This window comes from Capricornis sumatraensis, chromosome 15, assembly GCF_032405125.1.
Source record: "Capricornis sumatraensis isolate serow.1 chromosome 15, serow.2, whole genome shotgun sequence".
In the NCBI taxonomy this organism is placed as follows: domain Eukaryota; kingdom Metazoa; phylum Chordata; class Mammalia; order Artiodactyla; family Bovidae; genus Capricornis; species Capricornis sumatraensis.
Window position 1 is genome coordinate 10,928,414 of NC_091083.1, and position 23,228 is coordinate 10,951,641.

General features: G+C 39.8%; 2 protein-coding genes across 6 annotated transcripts in view; one reads left to right on the plus strand and one right to left on the minus strand.

Annotated features, from left to right (window-relative positions):
* ESF1 (ESF1 nucleolar pre-rRNA processing protein homolog) overlaps positions 1-2,886 on the minus strand; it is a 60,369-nt gene extending 57,483 nt beyond the window's left edge. Inside the window, exon 1 of the mRNA XM_068987396.1 lies at positions 2,208-2,886. Coding sequence (XP_068843497.1) covers positions 2,208-2,850 — 643 coding nt within the window. The 5' untranslated portion in view covers positions 2,851-2,886. The remainder of the gene's footprint in view (positions 1-2,207) is intronic.
* Positions 2,887-4,091: 1,205 nt separating this feature from the next.
* The window catches only part of NDUFAF5 (NADH:ubiquinone oxidoreductase complex assembly factor 5), a 32,683-nt gene continuing 13,546 nt past the window's right edge, over positions 4,092-23,228 (plus strand). For 4 of the 5 annotated variants that reach the window (XR_011145932.1, XM_068987129.1, XM_068987132.1 and 1 more), the window contains exons 1-6: positions 4,092-4,327; positions 7,141-7,181; positions 10,824-10,887; positions 12,768-12,815; positions 14,135-14,238; positions 14,901-14,940. Coding sequence is in view for 4 of the 5 variants with exons in the window: in XM_068987129.1 (XP_068843230.1) it covers positions 4,106-4,327; positions 7,141-7,181; positions 10,824-10,887; positions 12,768-12,815; positions 14,135-14,238; positions 14,901-14,940 (519 nt within the window). In the remaining variant the exon portion in view is untranslated. Of the gene's footprint in view, positions 4,328-7,140; positions 7,182-10,823; positions 10,892-12,751; positions 12,816-14,134; positions 14,239-14,900; positions 14,941-23,228 lie in introns of all 5 variants that reach the window. The other variant, XM_068987130.1, reaches the window with a different exon arrangement.

Sequence of the window (23,228 nt, forward strand, 5' to 3'; positions counted from 1 at the left end):
CACTAATGACTTATGTTACCATTTTTAAAATTTCAAAACAGGGCTACAGTCCACGTTCTTTGCACACGTCTAATTATTTACTTAAATTCTTAAGCACACAAGTGCTGGGGAACATTTTAAAATGACATGTAATATCAAACTGAAGCTCCTCACATCACCTTTACCTCACAGCACTTAAAAAAGCCCCTTGTATATAGCAGTTGCTGGAATGGTAAGTGATGAATAATAATGAGCAAAAGATGGTGATATGTGGAGTCACTTAATCTCTACTTAGAGATAATGCTTTTTCTGAATTGAGGAACCAATGAAAATTATAGCAAGCAACAAGGTGGGGCAGAAAGACTCAAAAGACTTGAGTTACAGGTCTGTGTATCCTCACATAAATCACTTTAACCTTGCTTCCTAAGTAATGTAACCTAATTTCTCATGGTTATTGAGAAACTTAAGATAACGTAAAATAATATTAACCCAGTACCCTAAATCTACTGAAATTTAAAGCAAGCTAGACTAACATAGCTCACAAATGAGGCATCAGGCCAACCTTGCTACTATTCCCAATCTGATTTTATTTTCCATTTTCAGTAACCAGACTTGCATCCCTTCTCCCTATACGTCAGTTTGCTGCCTGGTTCCTCTACAAATGGAATGAGATCTCACTCCTAACCCCTCAGTCCTGTTATTTCAAATTCTGTCCACTGCCTGATACTTCCTACCTTCCCCATGTGACCATGGCCTGTCAAGACGTTTCTGTCTCTTTTTGATGCCTACCCTGCTAGGGTACTGACACCATAACCACCCTTTGTCTGCGTTATCTGAACATCACCAGTTTTCAATTACAACACCAATGATCAGCAATACCAATACTCAAAATTTTCTGCTGCCAGATAGGACAATTCTAATTAGCTTAGAAAACTTGTAAACATGAACTAGAATCAGACATTTCTTACTTCGTATCAAATAATCATTTCTAGCTTTATTATCACTCATCCCTTCAGACATCTTATTATCTAATCAAATAGGAATACTCATCTCTTCTCAATAAGCCCAATCAAACATCTGCTCAAAAAGTTCTTTCCATTTAGGATACTCTGGATTCCAAATTTAATTCTTCTAAACTCCAACCAAAATAGCACTTCACCTATGAATTTTACCAATTACTGTATCTTGAGTGACCTCTTCCTCCAAAGTGTGAGGCCTTTTCTTCTACGGTACTTAAAATTATTATGTATTATGGTTCTGATTTCTTCCACTTTATATCTGCACTATCCAATATGGTAGCCAGCAACCACATATGATAACAGCACCCAAAAAACAGTTTGTCCAACTAGATATAGTAAGAAAACAGAATGTAAAATATCCTATTACATTTTCATATTGATTATATATTGAAATAGTTTTGATATATTAGGTTAAATAGAATATATTCATCTATCTATTAATCACCTGTTTCTTTTTAATGGGTCCAATAGAATATTCAAAGTTACAGACTTCTATTGGACAGTACTGCTTCAGATCAGGGCTATTGCATAGTGTTGCAAGCAGTTATTTGCAAAAGCTGATTTTCAAAGTGTCAAGAAGGGCTACAATCAAAGCCAAACTCCAATCACCAAGCCACACAACCTGCAGGAACAGCGTGTCTTTTCGAGGAAAAGAGCCTGTGCTTCCCTCAAAGGTACTGTCCTCACCACGCTGTGAGCGCTGGAAGCTCTGTGGGTCTAGAAGGGTGTATGTTTCTCTAATTTTTGCACAGGCATCACTTAAACTAGCAGTAGCCCTAAGATGGGAGGAATCATGTCTTGATGTTCTATCTGCCACATATTTGCTACTACAAGTAGTTGAATAAATGAAGCAATGCCTGAGTACCCCACTCTACTTTCTTTCTTCAACTACATCTCTTCTTACCCCATCATGAGATCATGTGACACTTTACCTAGTTAGAGGACACAGCTGTCACTAGTGCTCACCACAAATCAAAATCACTGGTTTAGCCTCAAGACTCATACTTTTGTCTCACTTCTAGCCATTATGGCACCAAATAAAAAATTATCTTATGGTGTATTATCTTTCATAGCTTTATACTTCCAAATAAGTATCTGACCACTCCTATGATACTATGAAAATACTTATTATACATATTTGCTTTTTAAAAGACCAGTATAAGAATAAACAATATAAAAACAAAGATTCCTTAGTTTTTTCAAACCAACCTGATTGCATTTTTCTTCTTCTTGTCTCAGAATACTTGACCTTGGGAGATTGAACAATCTCAGAGGTGCCTGAGTCTACCGTTCTTAGCTGTTCTTTGGGAAACGAGTCTGTGCTACGTTGAACAGTGTTTTTTTCCCCTTTTGTACTTTTTTGTGTAAATTCTTTGCTATCTTTCTCAGGACTAACTGAGTCTATCTTCTTAGATTTGCGTGAGGTTTTTATTTTCTGAATTTTCTCAGAGTTATCCAAATCATTCTTATTTCCAGAATCCTTTTGATGTATTTTCTTGGTTTTTTTCTTTTTATCTTCAACAAGATTTTTTGATTCTACTTCATTTATAGTCTGGGTTTTTTTCTTCTTCATTTTCTTTTGACTCAATGGTTTATTATTCTCATCAGAGAGATCGGAATCAGAATCTGAAAGGTCATAAAAACGTTTCAAGTCCTCTGTAGTGCTGTGGTTGATGGGACGTCCTCTTTTATCCACAGCGTAATTCAATTTGAACTTTTTGTCATGAAACATTGCTCGAAATCTCTTGTCAATTTTGACTTTTCGATCCTTTTCTGGCATTTCCCAAAATCTTGGGTCCTTTGCAACCCGCCTAAACCGTTGGTCACTCATGATTTCCTGTTTAGATGCCATTTTTAAATGTGTAACTGGACAAATGCCTGAAGAAATCAAATACTAAAAAATAAAATCATAATGAAAGGTCAGTAACAGAATTAAGTAAGATGCTTTGGGAAAATATTAATTCACAATACTATATTCTAAGCTACATTAAGTAAAATAAAAGAGGTCTAATTTCATTTCCCGAACAAATCTTGAGTCACATGCAGAAAAGAAAAACTATCATAAAATCTTTTGAGTACAGCATTTGAAGAAATAAACTTAAGGCAAAACCAAGCAGAATTCCAGGTCTTTATGGAGGGAGGCAAATGATTACTAGCCAACTGCCCTCATTTAGATATCCCATATTTCTACTTTATATGTGTATGTGTTACAAGTAAAAGCTAATATGATTAAAATATCCTTAAGTCTCAGTCGGTCTTATTTGTTTTTTCACATTCTGGTCCCATTCTCTCCGTTAATCCTGACTTCGTTTTATTCCGAACAGCCTTTACTTCGACCAGGCTGATAACAGAACCAAATGAATTCAGGTTTAGTTCACAAAGTTCCCCCTCTTTGTATATGACCACCCTTCGAGAACCAGGTAAAGCCTCTCTTTTAGTTAACAATTACAAAGTAGCAGTGTTTTGTTCCAAAAGCAAGGCTTGACTATGACGCACCATTAAACATTTGACCCTCAGAACAGCCTTGTGGGGTAAACAATATTTCATTCAACTATCAGAGGTAAAGCGTATAGATGTTTAGAACGAAACCACTTGATCTACGGCAAATATTCGGAGACAGGAAGGCGACCTGACTTCATCTCGGTCGCCCGCCCTCATCTCCGGTGCCCACCTGCCCCTCCTACCCACCCGGTAACTCCGGGAACACCAGGGAACTAGGACCTCCTTCCCAGCTCCCAAACCTCAGAGAGACGCTTTGGGGCTCAAGTCCCTCAACACGATCTGGAGGAGGAGCAAAGAAGCTTGAGAAGAGGGCTCGTAAAGGCAAGGAGAAAAAGCGCGGGGCTCGTAAACCCGGAGAATCTGTCGTACACTGGCTCTGTCCCTTTTCTCTTGGAGCCCGACTCCACTCACCGACTCCGAATCCTCTCACAGCGTCACATGGGGCCCCCCACACCCACAATCCTCTGCGAGACACACCGCCGTGATGGCACGCGAACGGGGCCAAACTTCCTCCGCTTTCCCTCCGCGAAGTGCTCCGACGTCCTTGCCGTAGCCTTGGCGCATGCGCTCGGTAACTGAGCCGGCTAGGGGTGTAGGTGCTGGAGATGCCTCTGCTCACCCCGCTTCGGTTCTCGTGGCGGCGGCTGCCGGCGGCCGGGGTCCCCGTGAAGAACCTCGGCCTCAGGACGGTGGCCTCTGGCGCCTCTTCCCCGAGTGGTGCCTCGCCCAAAGCCTTCAACATCTTCGATCGGGATTTGAAGAGGAAGCAAAAGAACTGGGCGGCCCGGCAGCCGGAGCCGATGAAGTTCGACTACTTGAAGGAGGAGGTGAGTCTGCGAGACGGCGCGGAGGGTGGCTCAGCGCCTTGACTTCGGGTCCCGGAGCTCCGGCCAGGACCTGAACGCCTCCACCTCGCCGTGTGACCTTGAGAGGCCGCCCTGCCTGTCTGGGCCTCTGCTGTAATCGCGCAGGGGCCGGGCGCCAGTGTTTGCAAGGTGCGATTCATTCATTCATTCATGTCCTCGGCAGATAGTATTAATACTTGAGTTACAGGTGTACCTGAGGCAAAGCAAGACCGCTGCCCTCAAGAGATTTCATTCTTGTGAGAGACGAGACAGTGAACCGGAAACGTAATTTCAGTTAATGAAGTAAAGCCAGGTAGTGAAGTAAAGAAGTAAAGCGACTTCGCTGGTCGGGGGCACACGACGAGGCAAGAAATTAATCAAGCTGGGATCTGGGAGATGTGGAGGGAAAGCTTTGCAGGTAAAGGGGAAGACGAACCCAGAGGCCCTTAAGCCCAAAGGGCCTTGTCAAGGCCTCCAGGAAAGCTCCAGTGGGAGGTAAGGGAGTGTCCAGGTCAGGAGGGCCTTAATGGGTAAGAACTTTGGATTTTCTTCTCTATCTCAGCTGTACATTCCATGTGGTAATTTCTGGCCACATGCAGCTTTTGAGCACTTGAAATGTCCCTTTGAGATGTGCTGCTGCTGCTGCTGCTGCTAAGTCGCTTCAGTCGTGTCCGACTCTGTGCGACCCCATAGATGGCAGCCCATCAGGCTCCACCGTCCCTGGGATTCTCCAGGCGAGGACACTGGAGTGGGTTGCCATTTCCTTCTCCAATGCATGAAAGTGAAAAGTGAAAGTGAAGTTGCTCAGTCGTGTCCGACTCTTAGCGACCTGATGGACTGCAGCCTACCAGGCTCCTCCGTCCAGTAAGTGTAAAATACAGTGGGTTTCAGTGAATTAATATGGAAAAAGGATGTAAAATATTTCCTTAATATATTTTTATATTAATTACACGTTGAAACTCTTTTGATATTTTGGGTGAAAATCAACTTCTTTACTCTTTTTAAAATGGCTACTAGAAAATCTTTGGAGAAGGGCATAGCAATCCACTTGCCTGGAGAAATCCGTGGACAGAGGAGCCTGGTGAGCTACAGTCCATGGGGTCACAAAGAATCAGACACAACTGAGTGACTAACACTTTCAGCACTTTCACTGGAAAATCTTAAGTTGCTCATGTGGCTCTGATTGTTTTTCTCTTGGCCAACATAGCTCTGGAGTCTAGAGGAATGGGAGGCTGTTGAATGGTTTTCAGCAGTGAAGTGATGGAATCTGATTCATCTTTTAGGAAGATGAATTAAGATCTCTGATTTATCTGTGCTGGTTTGAGAGACCTCTTCCTCTTTACTCAGGTGAACTAGGAACTTGAGCCAGTTTCTACTCTCTGAACAGGCAGCACAGAGCTCAGGCCTATGTAAGTGCTTCTTCAGGGATAGACCAAAATTGAAATCAAGTGTGATGAGCCGTTTGAAGCCATTGCAGCCAACACTTACTGAGCTCTTGTTTTGGACAGAACTTTGTGCAGGTCCTGGTCAGATCGGATGACTGACTCTGTTCTCAGGGTGACACATATAAATATTTAGAAGATGTGAGTTTCCAGACCCTCTCTTCCAGGAAAGGCACCTGGATTACAACTTGACTGAGGCCTCACCATTGTTTAGGACTAGAATAAATGAGATAAAGTATACGAGAGTCTTTTAAAATAATAAACAAAAGGTATTCATATCAGTAATGATGCACAAAGTGGACTCCTCTGGGAAAAGACTTCTGCTGTCCCTTCTCCCTTACCCTTCCTCCCCACCTCACCTCCCAAAGAAAATACACATATATTCTGTTCTGAACTTTCAAGTCCCTGTAGAAACTGTGATGTTTACCAGGGAATGAGTGGAATGTGGGGAATATTAGTCTCCCACATCTTTATTCCTGCTGCATGAAGCTAGCCGAGCAAGAGGAGGCACCTGCCTAATGACCTCTTTTAAATTGGATTGGGATTAAGGAGGTTTCTTTAAATGTGGCTGATTTCTAATTTGCAGATGTTGCTCAGAAAAGTTATTTATTCATTTAGGAGTTCCACAAAATTTGTTAATAGTTAACAAATAATTAGTTGTATTAAATGATCACTTATACATTGAACTGTAATAATCCTCAGCTAACTAATTTTTCACTTTCACGCACCTCACACTAATATCTGTGGATGATATGCTTGTTATGCTTCTGTTGCTTTTTTTTTTTTAAGTTAGGGTATCCTGTTGCTTTTTGTCTTTGCACTCTTGCAGCACATGAAATATAAAGTCATAGATATACAGAATTTAGTCTTCTTTCCTTGAATTGACTTCTGAGGTAATTAACTCAATGTGTTTCCTTGGTTATTTTTATTTATATGTTCCTATTCAGAATTCCTATTCAAAATTTGGGGCTTCCCTGGTGGCTCAGATGGTAAAGCGTCTGCCTGCATTGCGGGAGACCTGGGTTCAATCCCTGGGTCGGGAAGATCCCCTGGAGAGGAAAGTGGCAACCCACTTCAGTACTCTTGCCTGGAAAATTCCATGGACAGAGGAGCCTTGTAGGCTATAGTCCATGGGGTTGCAAAGAGTCAGACACGACTGGGCGACTTCACTTCACTTCACTTCATTCAGAATTTTAAAAGTTGCTGAGGTCAAATTGAAAAAGGGATAAAGAGAACTCAGAATGTTGAAATATAAGTAGCTTATGGATTGTTGATTACTGGGAAAAGTGTTATTTCTCTGTTAAACATACTCATCTTTACTTTTGTACATCATTACCTCTTGTAATCTGTCAGGTTGGAAGTCGGATTGCAGATCGAGTGTATGACATAGCCAGGTAAGTGATGACTGTCATAATAAAATACAATCAATTTCCCTGGTGGCTCAAATGGTAAAGAATCTGCCTGTAGTGTGGGAGACCGGGGTTGGATCCCTGGGTTGGGAAGATCCCTCAGAGAAAGGCATGGCAACCCACTCCAGTGTTCTTGCCAGGAGAATCCCATGGGCAGGAGAGCCTGTTAGGTTGCAGCCCATGGGGTCATAAAGAGTCTGACATGACTGAGCGATTAACACTTTTAACTTTCAACACAACTTTTGGAGACTTAAATGCTTTCACTTTCACAGGTAGCAGGAACCCCAGTTAAATAATGGTTTTGCTATAGAATTGCTCTGTGATGTTAGCAAATCACTTTTTGTGCTCTTCTGTGTAAAAGACATCCATTAAATTAGACCAATATGGGATGAATTTATTACATTTGTCTATGTTAAAAAAGAGAAATTTTGTAAAATCACAAACTCTTGCACTCATATTTTAGATATATCCTGGCTACTTGAAAGAGTCATGAGGTGAATCAGTTTCATAAAATTAAAGAAAATTCTTCATTGTTGCAAAAGCCACCTTCATTTCATCTGCTTCATTAGTTTCATTATTTTAAAAATCTGAAAAGTAGCTAATTCTTTGTGATGTAGTCATTCATTTGCCTGGATTTTAGGTCATTTGTGATTTAATAAATGAAACATTACATTTTCCAAATCAGATTGAATTTTGTAATCTTTCTATGTCATAATACTCAGCAAAACACAAGTCTGTGGAGAAAACTGTGATTGCAGCTAAAAAAGCATGTCTTAAAATAACAGTTAACTCTTTGGAATTAAATTATTAAAAATACCAATCTAAAATGTCTTACACTGATCTTCTATTATTAGCAAGAATAGCTTATTGTCAATACTGGTCTTATGTTTATATTTTAAAACGAACACAATAGATTATTAAATGTCTTCTTTGTGCTATCTGAGGCTCACTTCATACTGTTAGAATCCATGATAATAATATTAATAACTCCTAACTATTGTTGAACATTTATACTGTGCTAAATACTTCACATGCTAGATAAAATTCTCATACCAACCCATTTTATAGATGGGGAAACTGAGATCCAGCAAGATTAAATCTCTTGTCTGTGGTCACAGAGCCAGTAAATTGCAAGCCTAGAATTCTAACTCATGTCTTTGTGATTGCAAAGGCTGTATGCTTTCCCAGGTCACACTGCCTGTGTTCACAGTCAAGACACAGGGCATTAGGTATATTAGACATTCTCTCACCAGTGGTTCTCCAGCTGTGTACTGGTGTTCTATATTTGCAACATAGGTTTTTAATAGAAATTACAAAGGGACTCTCAGTTCCAATAGGAAAAATTTTATTAGTGCATGAAGTTTCTTTAAAAATTGTCACAAATTTTTCCTAAACCTGTGATCCACAGTTGGATATGTAAAGTGATTTAGTATGAGACGATATGTTTGGAGGAGACAGCATAGCATAGTGGATAAGAATTCTGGTCAGGATTCTTTCTGACTGAATTCAAGTCTGACTGCTGCTTATTAGCTGAATGACCTTGGATTGACATACTTAACTGTACACTTAGCCCACTGATTTGAACCTGATAAGATTTCAGTAAAAGCTGTTATTTAATTGATGGTTTATTTGGGTTTTAGTTTATCGTGTTATATTTCATAGTATTTCACATAGTAATTTCTAAGTTATCTGCTGCTGCAACAAATTTGAGAAATAGGGATAAGTAGTAAGTTCCTGATAGGTATGCCACATATTTTCATGTTAATTACATTAACTTCTCTTCTCTTTGTCTGAGTATATTATCATATTAAAATTGTTGTTCAGTCGCTCAGTCATGTCCAACTCTTTGCAACCCCATGGACCGCAGCACGCCAGGCTTCCCTCTTCATCATCTCCCGGAGCTTACTCAAACTCATGTCCACTGAGTCAGTGATGCCGTCCAACCATCTCATCCTTTGTTGTTCCCTTCTCCTCCCGCCTTCAGGCTTTCCCAGCATCCGGGTCTTTTCCAGTGAGTCAGCTCTTCACATCAGATGGCCAAAGTATTGGAGCTTCAACTTCAGCATCAGTCCTTATAATGAATATTCAGGGTTGATTTCCTTTAGGATTGACTGGTTTTATCTTTTTGCAGTCCAAGGGACTCTCAAGAGTCTTTCTCCAACACCACAGCTCAAAAGCGTCAGTTCTTGAGCATTCAGCCTTCTTTATGGTCCAACTCTCACATCCATACATGACCACTGGAAAAACCATAGACGGTTTGACTAGACGGACCTTTGTTGGCAAAGTAATGTTTCTGCTTTTTAATATGCTGTGTAGGTTGGTAATAGCTTTTCTTCTAAGGAGGCAGCGTCTTTTAATTTCATGGCTGCAGTCACCACCTGCAGTGATTTTGGAGCCCAAGAAAATAAAGGGACGGAGTCCAGCTCCAGCAGCCAGGGATTCAACCTGAAGGGATGGGTGGTGTCAGCGAGAGAGAAACTGAGGCAGCCTCTCAGTTTTCTTGGACTGCCTGTTTATTTCAAGCTTATGATTCTCTTTTATACTTTTACAAAAGCATTAGGTCAGAGGTTTGATATTTTTAGTTCCCATTGACCCAGATTTATTTTTCTCCAAAAATCACTGTTGCCTCTCAAAAGGAGTTCCTTCTTCAGCGATTCTCTTATCTACTTTCTCTCATGTGTTTTTGTGAATACACTGTAACTCAGGCTAATGTCTGGGCTGCATACCACATTCTTCAGTTTATTTCTTATCTTTCTAAGTCCTGTTTTCCCCTAGTATCCTAAGTTCACTATTTCTTAGAAAGGGCTTCTAGCTAACAATATCTCTAAAGTCCCTAATTTTTATAAGCTATAGTAGAATATTGTAACATTACAGCAATCCTTAAATCTTTAGCTTCTAACTCTTAATTATCCCTAAGCCCTAAATTCAGCAAACTCCTTTGCCATAAACACTTTTCTCACAAATAGGCTTCAGATAGGAATCCCTCCCATGGTCTCAAGCTGCGGCCTCTGCGTTCACCCTGGAACACTCTTTTGTAAAGGTCCTTGAACAAATGTCAGTGATTAACTTTATGAATTATTCTTAGAGCACAGCTGCAGAAGGCTTTATGCCTTCCCTGCTCCTCTGAAAAACAGTAAGCACCTTAATATTCTCTTCAGTCATCTCAGTCGAGGAAAGGAAAAAACAAGTCAGAATCACAAAGCCTAACTTCTTCATTCCGGGTCTGTGCCTACGGAACAAAGGGAGGGGGTTTAGGGCCGTGCCTGTATTTTGTCAGTAATGCCTAACATAGCTCCTGACAATAAAGTGTGTCACTGTTTCCATTGTTTCCCCATCTGTTTAAGTACCTGCACTAAATCAGTTCTTCAGATCCATGTCTTGGAGCAACCTTGTGGAAAGCCATTAGTTGGGAGGCCCTAAGAGCGGCTTGGCCGGACAGCCTTGCCATGCCCAGTGTATTCTCTGACGGAGACATCTGGTGATGTGAGGGAGCAGGCAGATGATAGGACTTGTTTGACAGTTGTGTTCACAAGAATCTTTTTTCTTAAGAAAAATTTGTTTTTAATAATTACTTTATGGGGGCTATATTATTATAGTCAAAGCATAACTTCTGTGTCTGTTTTTCAGAGATTTCCATCTTGCTTTGGATGTTGGTTGTGGACGAGGTTATATAGCAGAACACTTGAATAAGGTATATTTATTGAATGATTTAACTTAGAGAAATAAAATTGGCCAATTTTAAGGAAAAACTTTCTTAATAAAATATTGTTTGTATCATATTTAGATTTTGATGACATCAGAATTGCTCATTTGTTATTTTTTAAGTGATAGAACCAAAGGTTGTTTTATGTCTACTCCTGTGTTTTTTCTTAAATGATTTTTTCTTTGAATCCATTTTATACAGCATTCCCACTGGTAGTTTCTCTAAGTCTATATACGATACATTGCATGTGATTCCCACTTTGTTCAAATATTTTTTATAAATCACAATAAAAATCACATTGACATTCATTTGGGACAAGTGATTAAGCTTATTTTTTTTTTAGCTATGAAAAATAGTCACTTTATCATTTGGTTAGAAATTTTTGTGTGTGATTAAGTATAAATAGTCTTTATTAATATGTATACTATTTTATTTTTCATTTTGTAATTCAAACCAAAAAACATTCATTAATTGTTTTAGCCTCTCTAAATAGACACTATGCTGGACACAGATCAAAGTGGGATTTCTATATCAAATCTACTTAACGAAAAAGTGTACACTTGCACCAAGACAGGGGAGGGCTATGTGATAAGTCTCTGAAAACACTGTCATTGATAATAATAAATGCCGTGGAATTGGTACCGTCATTAAACTGCAACAGGAATTAAGGAAAGGAAAATCAGTGGAGTTCATATGACCGAGACTTCTGAAAGGCACAGCATCTGACCCGAGGTTTGATAGAATCTGGGATGGTGCTCATAGCGATTGGAATGTAAGGCATGGCTGGAGGGAAGGCAGAAGTGGCAAGCTGTAGGGTGTGATCAGTGATCCTTAAGGAAGGTTGGTTTGGGGTTGGTGTGTATGAGGGATTGAAGAAGACAGAGTGTAGAGAAACAGACCAATTAGAGGGCTGTGTCAAAGGCAAGTGTAGGCATGAGAGAGAAAGGCCAGCTGCCAGTGTGGAGACAGCAGGATATAAAGGCAGCAATGTAGAGGAGGCCTGGTAGAACTACAGACCTTGGTAATAGGTAAGCTCTCGGGGCCAGTGTATAGAAAGGAATCTTCCACAAAGCATGTGAGTAGAGCAGTGAGGGTGGAAACAGATCACCAAGAACTGAGGGGAACTCGGTGAGAAGTAGTGCGGTGGATTACAAACAAGACAGCCGTGAGGTGGGTCGAGGTGAGGAGTTTGCAAGATTGGGAAGCTTATTCCTGTCGTAAGGTGAGGCAAGAAGCAGCAGAAGATGGAGACTGAAGATTGGAGAGGTAGTGGAGGGAAGAGCAGGCTCCTGGAGAAGAGAGGGCATGGTGGAAAGTGGCCAGCTGGGCAAGAAGTATTGTGATGCCCTTTGCTTTGGGAAGGAAGAAAGGATTCGTGAAACAGAGGGGAGAGTGAAACCACTGAGGCCCTCCCAAGCATCTGTGTTAGTTAGGTCTTTCTTTACTCTTTGCAGTCTCTTGCAATAACAACTAAAGGCAGGAAAACCATTCCAGATCTTCTGTGTCACAAGAATGAGGACTAGCTCTTAGCATATTATGGAAAAGGTAACATGTAAAACCTTATCCCAGTGGAGTAAACTGAAGATGCTGATTATTCACACCTATGTTCTCTATTTTATTAAATACTGTTAAATATATTACATATATGGTTGGCTGCATACATTTAATTCTATGTAACATAATATGTGTTATTAAAGGTGTTTGTGTACCATACTAATTATATGCAGAAAAATACCCTTACAGAGGTGAAAATTAATCAAATTAATCACTTTTTCCTTCAGCAGTTTCAACAGTTGTTTTGTTTTGTTACTGGGTTCTCTTATTTGCTTGTCTTTTTGTATTATCTGATCAACTTTATTGCGTTGCAGGAAGCTGTTGGAAAGTTGTTCCAGACAGACATTGCAGAAAATGCTTTGGTAGGTGGCTTTTCAGTGCTACTGGTTTCCGATCTCCTAGTTTGGTTTTTAGTTCTGTACTTTTTTTTATTATTTCTTTCAGAATGAAATGAGCTCTTTTTTTTTTTTCCCGATTATACTACAAATAAAGAAGAATTAAACAGTGTGGGAAATCTAAAGGGAAGGGAAAAAATCACCATTAATCCCACCACTCAGAGGCAACTGCTGGTGACATTTTCATCTGTGTCTTTGTGGACAAATAGCTGTCTCCCCATCACAGCTTTATACAAACAGTATTACGCTAACACGTCATTCTTTTGTATCAGTGAGTGATGGATGCACACACACATGTAGTATTCCAGTGTAGGAATATTCCATGCTTCATTTACTAAATTTGTAGCTTCTCAATAACCAACACTGTGGTGAGCATCTTCATATAAAGCAACTTTCTGTGTTTGATTTATTTTTCTCCCTGGGAATAAATTCCCAAGAGTGGAGTATACGGATTCATTGATGTTCACCTTTCAGTTTTTAATATCCACCTCTAGACTGCCCTTTGAAGACTGAACAACAGTATTAAATGAAAGCCCTCTTTCCTCCTCCTTGTTGGCAACCGTAGGCCAGTTAATTTGTCTTTGTTAGTCTAATAGGTGGAAAGTAGAGTTTTGTCCTTTTTATTTGCATTTCTCTGATTGCTAGAGCAACCAAGTAGCTGTTTGATATCTTTTGTCTATGAGTACTTTTTAATTTGTGAGTTTTGTCAGTAATTTTATGATGTGCTTGTCCCTTGGTCCTCTCTCTACTTGGCTGTTCTTATTCTAGGTGGTTTGTAAGAATGTGTCTTCTAGGGATATTAATTTTTCTTCATGTATTTTGTAAATTTTTTCCCAAACATGTTGTTTACATTGTTTATTGCTTTTTAGAAGTTTTTGATCAGTTTATCATTATGTGTATCCATGTTTCCTTTTATAGTTTCTGGTTTTTGAGTCATGTTTACTTTGGCATTTTCATTTAAGAGTCTAAAGTGTGCACCCATATTTTCCTAGTACTTTTTTTGGCTTTGATTATTCCACCGAGACTTTCAGCTTTCTGAGATTTGGTTTGGTGTGATGTAGTTATCCCATTTGTTTTTCCAACCAGATAGCCATTTTTTCTGGCCAGTCTTAAGTGTCATTTAAGATACATTTTTTTAGTGCTTTCTGTTTGGCTGCTTTTTCAATTTTTAAGAACTAGAAACTGTCAAGTAAATATAACATGACTTATGTTTAACAAACAATGATTGTGTTAATAATTAAGATGTTATATAAATGTGTTTATGAACTTTTATTTTTAACCTTTAGAAAAATGCCCTAGAAACAGAAATTCCTACTGTCAGCGTTTTAGCTGATGAAGAATTTCTTCCCTTCAGAGAAAATACATTTGACCTGGTGGTTAGCAGTTTAAGGTTGGTAATCCGTTTGTACTTTTAAAAAATATATGTATGTTAAAATAGATATGCATGTGTGTGTGCCAGGTCACCTCAGTCATGTCTGACTCTGTGGGACCCCATGGACAGTTGCCCACCAGGCTCCTCTGTCCATGGGATTCTCCAGGCAAGGATACTGGAGTGGGCTGCCATGCCCTCCTCCAGGAGTTCTTCTGACTCAGGGATCAAACCCGCATCTCTTAAGTCTCCTGCATTGGCAGGTGGGTTCTTTACCACTAGTGCCACCTGGGAAGCCCCCAAAATAGGTATGTTATGCTCTAAAGTTATAAGGTAATATTAAAGGTTTCTCCTGTGACAAAAGGAAGGTTATCCTCTAATATTTTTATTTTAAAACTTATATGAAAACAGTCAGTGAATTTTTTTTCTTAAGGAATTTATTTTTTGGCCACTGCATTCAGGATCTTAGTTCCCTGACCAGAGATTGAACCCAGGCCCCCTGCCTGGGAAGTATAGAGCCTTAACCACTGGACTACCAGGGAAGTCCCAACAATCCGTGAATTTTGATGTGCACTTTCAAACATCCAAACTTACACCTTTTCTGTGGCTTGCTATATTAGTGATTCTTGTACTAATTAATTATACAGATTAAGCTAAAACAGATATGTGTTTTCGTATTTTAGTTTGCACTGGGTGAATGACCTTCCTAGAGCACTTGAACAGGTAAGAAACTTAGTGCTGTTTCTAATAGCCTGTGTTATTTTGTTTATCATTAGCAAATTATAGATGTGCCTGTTTTTACACAGAAACTTATAGATGGTTTCTATTTCACATTTTTGACAATTGGAAATGGAAGCAAATCAAAAATTTATTATCTTCTGTGGGCTGGATACACTTGGAACCCTTTGCCGTATTAGGAAGTATATGAGTGACTCCCCACTCCCAGAGAATTCTATAAATATAATTATGGAGATGTTACTAAAGTTTTCATAAGTGTTTAAAACTTATTCAAAATAGTATTGCTATCATAAGAAATTTTATGTATGGGTTTCTTTTCTTTCTTAATTGTCTATAAATTTTCTGTGGGTAGGAACCCATTTGTACTTCGCCCATGCTTTATACTAAGACAGTGCTGATAAATGTTTGTTGGTTGATATTTATCAGCAAACAGGTAAGGAAGGGGTAGGTAGAAGTATTATGTTCAGAGGAGAGAAGGAGATCACTGTGGCTTGGAGTTGCCTAGGAAAGCTTCAAGAGGAAGAAGTTTCTTGAACAGGGCTTAAAAGGACAGGTCGTATTTGGAGTGGGCATGCATTCCAGGAAGGCCGGATCCTGGGATAGATGGGATGTGTGAGTGACTGGGAAGCCCAAAAGGACAGAGAGGAAGCCTGGGGGAGGAGAGTATAGTGCCAGGTATAGATGAGGAATATCAGGACCAAAGTCAGAGGACTCGGTGACAGGGTAAGCAGTTGGGAGTTTATTCTTTATGCAGTCCAGAGCCACTAGCACATTTTGAAGAGGAAAGTGACATGATTAAAAAGCCGCCAGGCAGAAGAATAACTACCGTATCTTACGCATGTACTGTTTGCCAGTCACTCTGCTTTGTTTTATGTATGTGAAATAACACTGCAAGACGGCTTCATCTTGCTAAATAGAAAACTGGTGCAGAAAGTCAGTTAAGTTGAAGAGAGACTGTTTCCGTGGTCCAAGCATGAAATAAACTGAACCTCGGTGGCAGTTGTTGTTCAGTTGCTCAGTCGTGCCTGACTCCCTGTGACCCCATGGACTGTGGAGATAAAAGGAAGAGAGAGGTCTTCAGGACTCTGCAAAGTAAGAATCAACAGTCTGGTGGCTGGTTAACACTGAAGGTTGAAGAGTCAGGAGTGAAAGCTTGCCTTCAAGTTTTGAGTCTGGATGACTGGAGATAATTAGTAAGAGTAGGGGAAAGAATGGTAATGATCAGATAAAGGGACTTGACAGTGGTAATTAACAGAAATATAGCAGTTGGAAAGGGGAGTTGGTTTGAGAATATGTGTTCTGTATGTGGGATGCTGAGGGGAGGGGCAGGGGGTGTTTGCCAAGAGACAAATCTCTATGGCACCAGCAGCCAAAAGATAAATACAGGATCCTGGGAAGCTGTCCAGACTCAAGGTAGAGATTGGTAAGTCATTCTTGTGAAATCCACGGGAACTGATAAGCCTTCAGAGGTAGAAACAAACTGATAATTTTAGGTACTTTAGTTCTATGAGAGTTTGGTGGCAAGAGAAGGAAGTAACACTGAAGGGAAAGAAGGAAAAAGGTTTTTACAGTCAGTTTGTTTATATACTGTTTTATATAAAATTGCTTCATAATATTTTAAATACGATTCAAGATATATACTTGGGGTGGGCGGTCCTAAGATGCTGGAGGAATAGGACAGGGAGACCACTTTCTCCCTCACAAATCCATCAAAAGAACATTTCATCGCTGAGTAAATTTCACAAAACAACTTCTGAATGCTGGCAGAGGACATCAGGTACCCAGAAAAGCAGATCGTCTTAAAAAACAGGTAGGAAAAAATATAAAAGATGAAAAAAGAGACAAAAGAGGTAGGTAGGGAGCTCCGTCTCCGGAAGAGAGTCTTAAAAAGAGAGACGTTTTCAAACACCAGGAAACACTCTCGCTGCTGAGTCTGTGGCGAGCCTTGGAAGCACAGAGGGCAACATAACAAGGAGGAAAAATAAATAATTAAAACCAACAGATTACCAGCCCAACGGTAACCCCCCCAGCGGAGAAGCAGCTCAGATGCCTGCATCTACCACTAGCAAGTGGGGGCTGGGCAGGGAGGCGCGGGCTGCAGTGCTTTTTAAGAACTGGGCCGGAATGCCCCGAGTGTAACCAGAGCGAACTAACTTGGGCTAGCAAACCAGACTGTGGGATAGCTACCACGCGAAAAGCTCTAACATAAGACACCACCAGGACCGTGCACAGAACAAAGGACAGAACAGAATTAGCTGGCTGCAGACCATCCCCCTCTGGTGACAGGCAGCCAGAGCCGGAAGGGCCGGAAGGAGGCAATCGCAGCCCCAGAGAGACATTAACTACCAAACTGCGAACAGGCTTCTTTGCTAACTTAGACTTCTTGGGATTCTGGACAGTCACCATCCGCCTAAGAAGGGGCACCAGTTGTACACCCAGAAAACTGAGCAGCAGGGATGGGAAAGGTGATACGTCACAGCGACCACGCTCGCCAAACACCCGAGCTACTCGGACCTGGGAAGGACACAAAACACAGGCCCAACCGAGTCTGCGCCTCTGAGGACTACCTGAGTGCCTGAGCCTGAGCGGCTTAGACCGGGGAGGTGCATGCAGCCCAGGGCCAGCCTCAGATGCTTCCCGGCGGAGCACCTAGAGCCTGAGCTGTGTGAGCCATGAGCGGGGGCAGGCCCAGCGTGGCTGAGACACTGCGAGCACATGCCAGTGTTATTTGTTTGCAGCACCCCTCCCTCCCCGCAACACGACTGAACAAGTAAGCCGAAAAAAAGTGTCCACCACAGCCCCCCTTGTGTCAGGGCGGAAAACAGACACTGAAGAGACCAGCAAACAGAAGAAGCTAAAACAGAGGGAACCGCCTTGGAAGTGACAGGTGCAATAGATTAAAACCCTGTCGTTAGTACCAGCTACATAGGAAGGGGCCTATAGATCTTGAGAAATATAAGCCAGACCAAGGAACTATCCGAAAATGAACTGACCCCACACTGCCCACAACAACACCAGAGAAAGTCCCAGATATACCTTCACTATTTTTACGATCATTCTTTTTGTTTCTTTGTTTGTTTGTTCTTTTTTTTTAACATTTAAAAAATTTTAAGTCCTCTGTTTCTCCTTTAATTTTTATTTTTATAACCTACTATTACTTAAAAAAAAAGATGCTATTTTTAAAGCAAACGCCATATATATATATTGTGGTGGTGGTTGTTGTTTTTTAATAATTCTTGTGACTTTTTTTTTCTTTCTTCTTCTTTTCTTTAATATTGTATTTTTGAAAATCCAGCCTCTACTCTAGATTTTTAATCTTTGCTTTTTGGTATTTGTTATCAATTTTGTACCTTTAAAAACCCAATCTTCAGTACCCATTTTTACTTGAGAGCGAGATTACTGGCTTGACCACTCTCTCATTCTTTGGACTCTCCTTTTTCTCTGCCAGGTTGCCTCTGTCTCCTCCCTCCCCCTTCTCTTCTCTACCCAACTCTGTGAATCTCTGTGTGTTCCAGACCGTGGAGAACACTTAGGGAACTGGTTACTGGCTGGATCTGTCTCTCTCCTTTTCATTCCCCCCTTTTATCCTCCTGGCCACCTCTGTCTCCTTCCTCCCTCTGCTCTTCTCTGTATAACTCTGTGAACATCTCTGAGTGGTCCAGACTGTGGAGCGCACATCAGGAAGTGATTACTGGCTAGCTTGCTCTCTCCTCTTTTGATCCCACCTCATCTCATTCCAGTCACCTCTAACACCCCCCTCCCTCTTCTCTTCTCCATGTAACTCAGTGAACCTTTCTGGGTGTCCCTCAGTGTGGAGAAACTTTTCATCTTTAACCTAGATGTTTTATCATCGGTGCTGTATAGATGGAGAAGTCTTGAGGCTACTGTAAAAATAAAACTGAAAACCAGAAGCAGAAGGCTTAAGTCCAAATCCTGAGAACACCAGCGAACTCCTGACTCCAGGGAACATTAATTGATAGGAGCTCATAAAACGCCTCCATACCTACACTGAAACCAAGCATCACCCAAGGGCCAACAAGTTCCAGAGCAAGACATACCACGCAAGTTCTCCAGCAACACAGGAACACAGCCCTGAGCTTCAAAATACAGGCAGCTCAAGTTACTCCAAAACCATTGACATCTCATAACTCATTACTGGACACTTCATTGCACTCCAGAGAGAAGAAATCCAGCTCCAGCCGCCAGAACTCCAACACAAGCTTCTCTAACCAAGAAACCTTGACAAGCCACTGATATAACCCCACCCACAGTGAGGAAACTCCATAATAAAGAGAACTCCACAAACTGCCAGAATACAGAAAGGCCACCCCAAACGCAGCAATATAACCAAGATGAAGAGACAGAGGAGTACCCAGCAGGTAAAGGAACAGGATAAATGCCCACCAAACCAAACAAAAGAAGAGATAGGGAATCTGCCTGATAAAGAATTCCGAATATTGATAGTGAAAATGATCCAAAATCTTGAAATCAAAATGGAATCACAGATAAATAGCCTGGAGACAAGGATTGAGAAGATGCAAGAAAGGTTTAACAAGGACCTAGAAGAAATGAAAAAGAGTCAATATATAATGAATAATGCAATAAATGAGATCAGAAACACTCTGGAGGCAACAAATAGTAGAATAATGGAGGCAGAAGATAGGATTAGTGAAATAGAAGATAGAATGGTAGAAATAAATGAATCAGAGAGGAAAAAAGAAAAACGAATTAAAAGAAATGAGGACAATCTCAGAGACCTCCAGGACAATATGAAACGCTCCAACATTCGAATTATAGGAGTCCCAGAAGAAGAAGACAAAAAGAAAGACCATGAGAAAATCCTTGAGGAGATAATAGTTGAAAACTTCCCTAAAATGGGGAAGGAAATAATCACCCAAGTCCAAGAAACCTAGAGAGTCCCAAACAGGATAAACCCAAGGCAAAACACCCCAAGACACATATTAATCAAATTAACAAAGATCAAACACGAAGAACAAATATTAAAAGCAGCAAGGGAAAAACAACAAATAACACACAAGGAGATTCCCATAAGGATAACAGCTGATCTTTCAGTAGAAACTCTTCAGGCCAGGAGGGAATGGCAAGACATACTTAAAGTGATGAAAGAAAATAACCTACAGCCCAGATTACTGTACCCAGCAAGGATCTCATTCAAATATGAAGGAGAAATCAAAAGCTTTACAGACAAGCAAAAGCTGAGAGAATTCAGTACCACCAAACCAGCTCTCCAACAAATGCTAAAGGATAGTCTCTAGAAAGGAAATAGAAAAAGGGTGTATAAACCCGAACCCAAAACAATAAAGTAAATGGCAATGGGATCATACTTATCAATAATTACCTTAAACATAAATGCGTTGAATGCCCCAACCAAAAGACAAAGACTGGCTGAATGGATACAAAAACAAGACCCCTATATATGTTGTCTACAAGAGACCCACCTCAAAACAAGGGGCACATACAGACTGAAAGTGAAGGGCTGGAAAAAGATATTCCATGCAAATAGAGACCAAAAGAAAGCAGGAGTAGCAATACTCATATCAGATAAAATAGACTTTAAAACAAAGGCTGTGAAAAGAGACAAAGAAGGCCACTACATAATGATCAAAGGATCAATCCAAGAAGAAGATATAACAATTATAAATATATATGCACCCAACATAGCACCACAATATGTAAGACAAATGCTTATAAGTATGAAAGGGGAAATTAACAATAACACAATAATAGTGGGAGACTTTATTACCCCACTCACACCTATGGACAGATCAACTAAACAGAAAATTAAAGAAATGCAAACTTTAAATGATACAATAGACCAGTTAGACCTAATTGATATTATAGGACATTTCACCCCAAAACAATGAATTTCACCTTTTTCTCAAGTGCTCATGGAACCTTCTCCAGGATAGATCACATCCTGGGCCATAAATCTAGCCTTGATAAATTCAAAAAAAATTGAAATAATTCCAAGCATCTTTTCTGACCATAATGCATTAAGATTAGATCTCAGTTACAGGAGAAAAACTATTAAAAATTCCAACATATGGAGGCTGAACAACATGCTTCCGAGTAACCCACAAATCACAGAAGAAATCAAAAAAGAAATCAAAATATGCATAGAAACTAATGAAAATGAAAACACAATAACCCCAAACCTGTGGGACACTATAAAAGCAGTGCTAAGGGGAAAGTTCATAGCAATACAGGCATACCTCAAGAAACAAGAAAAAAGTCAAATAAATAACCTAACTCTACACCTAAAGCAACTAGAAAAGGAAGAAATGGAGAAGCCCAGGGTTAGTAGAAGGAAAGATCTTAAAAATTAAGGCAGAAATAAATGTAAAAGAAACAAAAGAGACCATAGCAAAATTCAACAAACCAAAAGCTGGTTCTTTGAAAGGATAAATAAAATTGACAAACCATTAGCCAGACTCATCAAGAAACAAAGGGAGAAAAATCAAATCAATAAAATTAGAAATGAAAATGGAGAGATCGCAACAGACAACACAGAAATACAAAGGATCATAAGAGACTACTATCAGCAATTATATGCCAATAAAATGGACAACTTGAAAGAAATGGACAAATTCTTAGAAAAGTACAACTTTCCAAAACTGAACCAGGAAGAAATAGAAAATCTTAACAGACCCATCACAAGCACGGAAATTGAAACTGTAATCAGATATCTTCCAGCAAACAAAAGCCCAAGTCCAGACGACTTCACAGCTGAATTCTACCAAAAATTTAGAGAAGAGCTAACACCTATCCTACTCAAACTCTTCCAGAAAATTGCAGAGGAAGGTAAACTTCCAAACTCATTCTATGAGGCCACCATCACCCTAATACCAAAACCTGACAAAGATGCCACAAAAAAAGAAAACTACAGGCCAATATCACTGATGAACATAGATGCAAAAATCCTTAACAAAATTCTAGCAATCAGAATTCAACAACACATTAAAAAGATCATACACCATGACCAAGTGGGCTTTATCCCAGGGATGCAAGGATTCTTCAATATCTGCAAATCAATCAATGTAATTCACCACATTAACAAATTGAAAAATAAAAGCCATATGATTATCTTAATAGATGCAGAGAAAGCCTTTGACAAAATTCAATATCCATTTATGGTAAAAACTCTCCAGAAAGCAGGAATAGAAGGAACATACCTCAACATAATAAAAGCTATATATGACAAACCCACAGCAAACATTATCCTCAATGGTGAAAAATTGAAAGCATTTCCCCTAAAGTCAGGAACAAGACAAGGGTGCCCACTTTCACCACTACTATTCAACATAGTTCTGGAAGTTTTGGCCACAGCAATCAGAGCAGAAAAGAAATAAAGGAATCCAAATTGGATAAGAAGAAGTAAAACTCACACTGCAGATGACATGATCCTCTACATAGAAGACCCTAAAGACTCCACCAGAAAATTACTAGAGCTAATCAATGAATATAGTAAAGTTGTGGGATATAAAATCAACACTCAGAAATCCCTTGCATTCCTATACACTAATAATGAGAAAGTAGAAAAAGAAATTAAGGAAACAATTCCATTCACCATTGCAACAAAAAGAATAAAATACTTAGGAATATATCTACCTAAAGAAACTAAAGACCTACATATAGAAAACTATAAAACACTGATGAAAGAAATCAAAGAGGACACTAATAGATGGAGAAATATACCATGTTCATGGATCAGAAGAATCAATATAGTGAAAATGAGTATACTACCCAAATCAATCTACATTCAATGCAATCCCTATCAAGCTACCAGCAGTGTTTTTCACAGAGCTAGAACAAATAATTTAACAATTTGTATGGTAATATGAAAAACCTCGAATAACCAAAGCAATCTTGAGAAAGAGGAATGGAACTGGAGGAATCAACCTGCCTGACTTCAGGCTCTACTACAAAGCCACAGTCATCAAGACAGTATGGTACTGGCACAAAGACAGAAATATAGATCAATGGAATAAAATAGAAAGCCCAGAGATAAATCCACACACCTATGGACACCTTATCTTCGACAAAGGAGGCAAGAATATACAATGGATTAAAGACAAGCTCTTTAACAAGTGGTGCTGGGAAAACTGGTCAACCACTTGTAAAAGAATGAAACTAGAACACTTTCTAATACCACACACAAAAATAAACTCAAAATGGATTAAGGATCTAAACATAAGACCAGAAACTATAAAACTCCTAGAGGAGAACATAGGCAAAACACTCTCCGACATAAA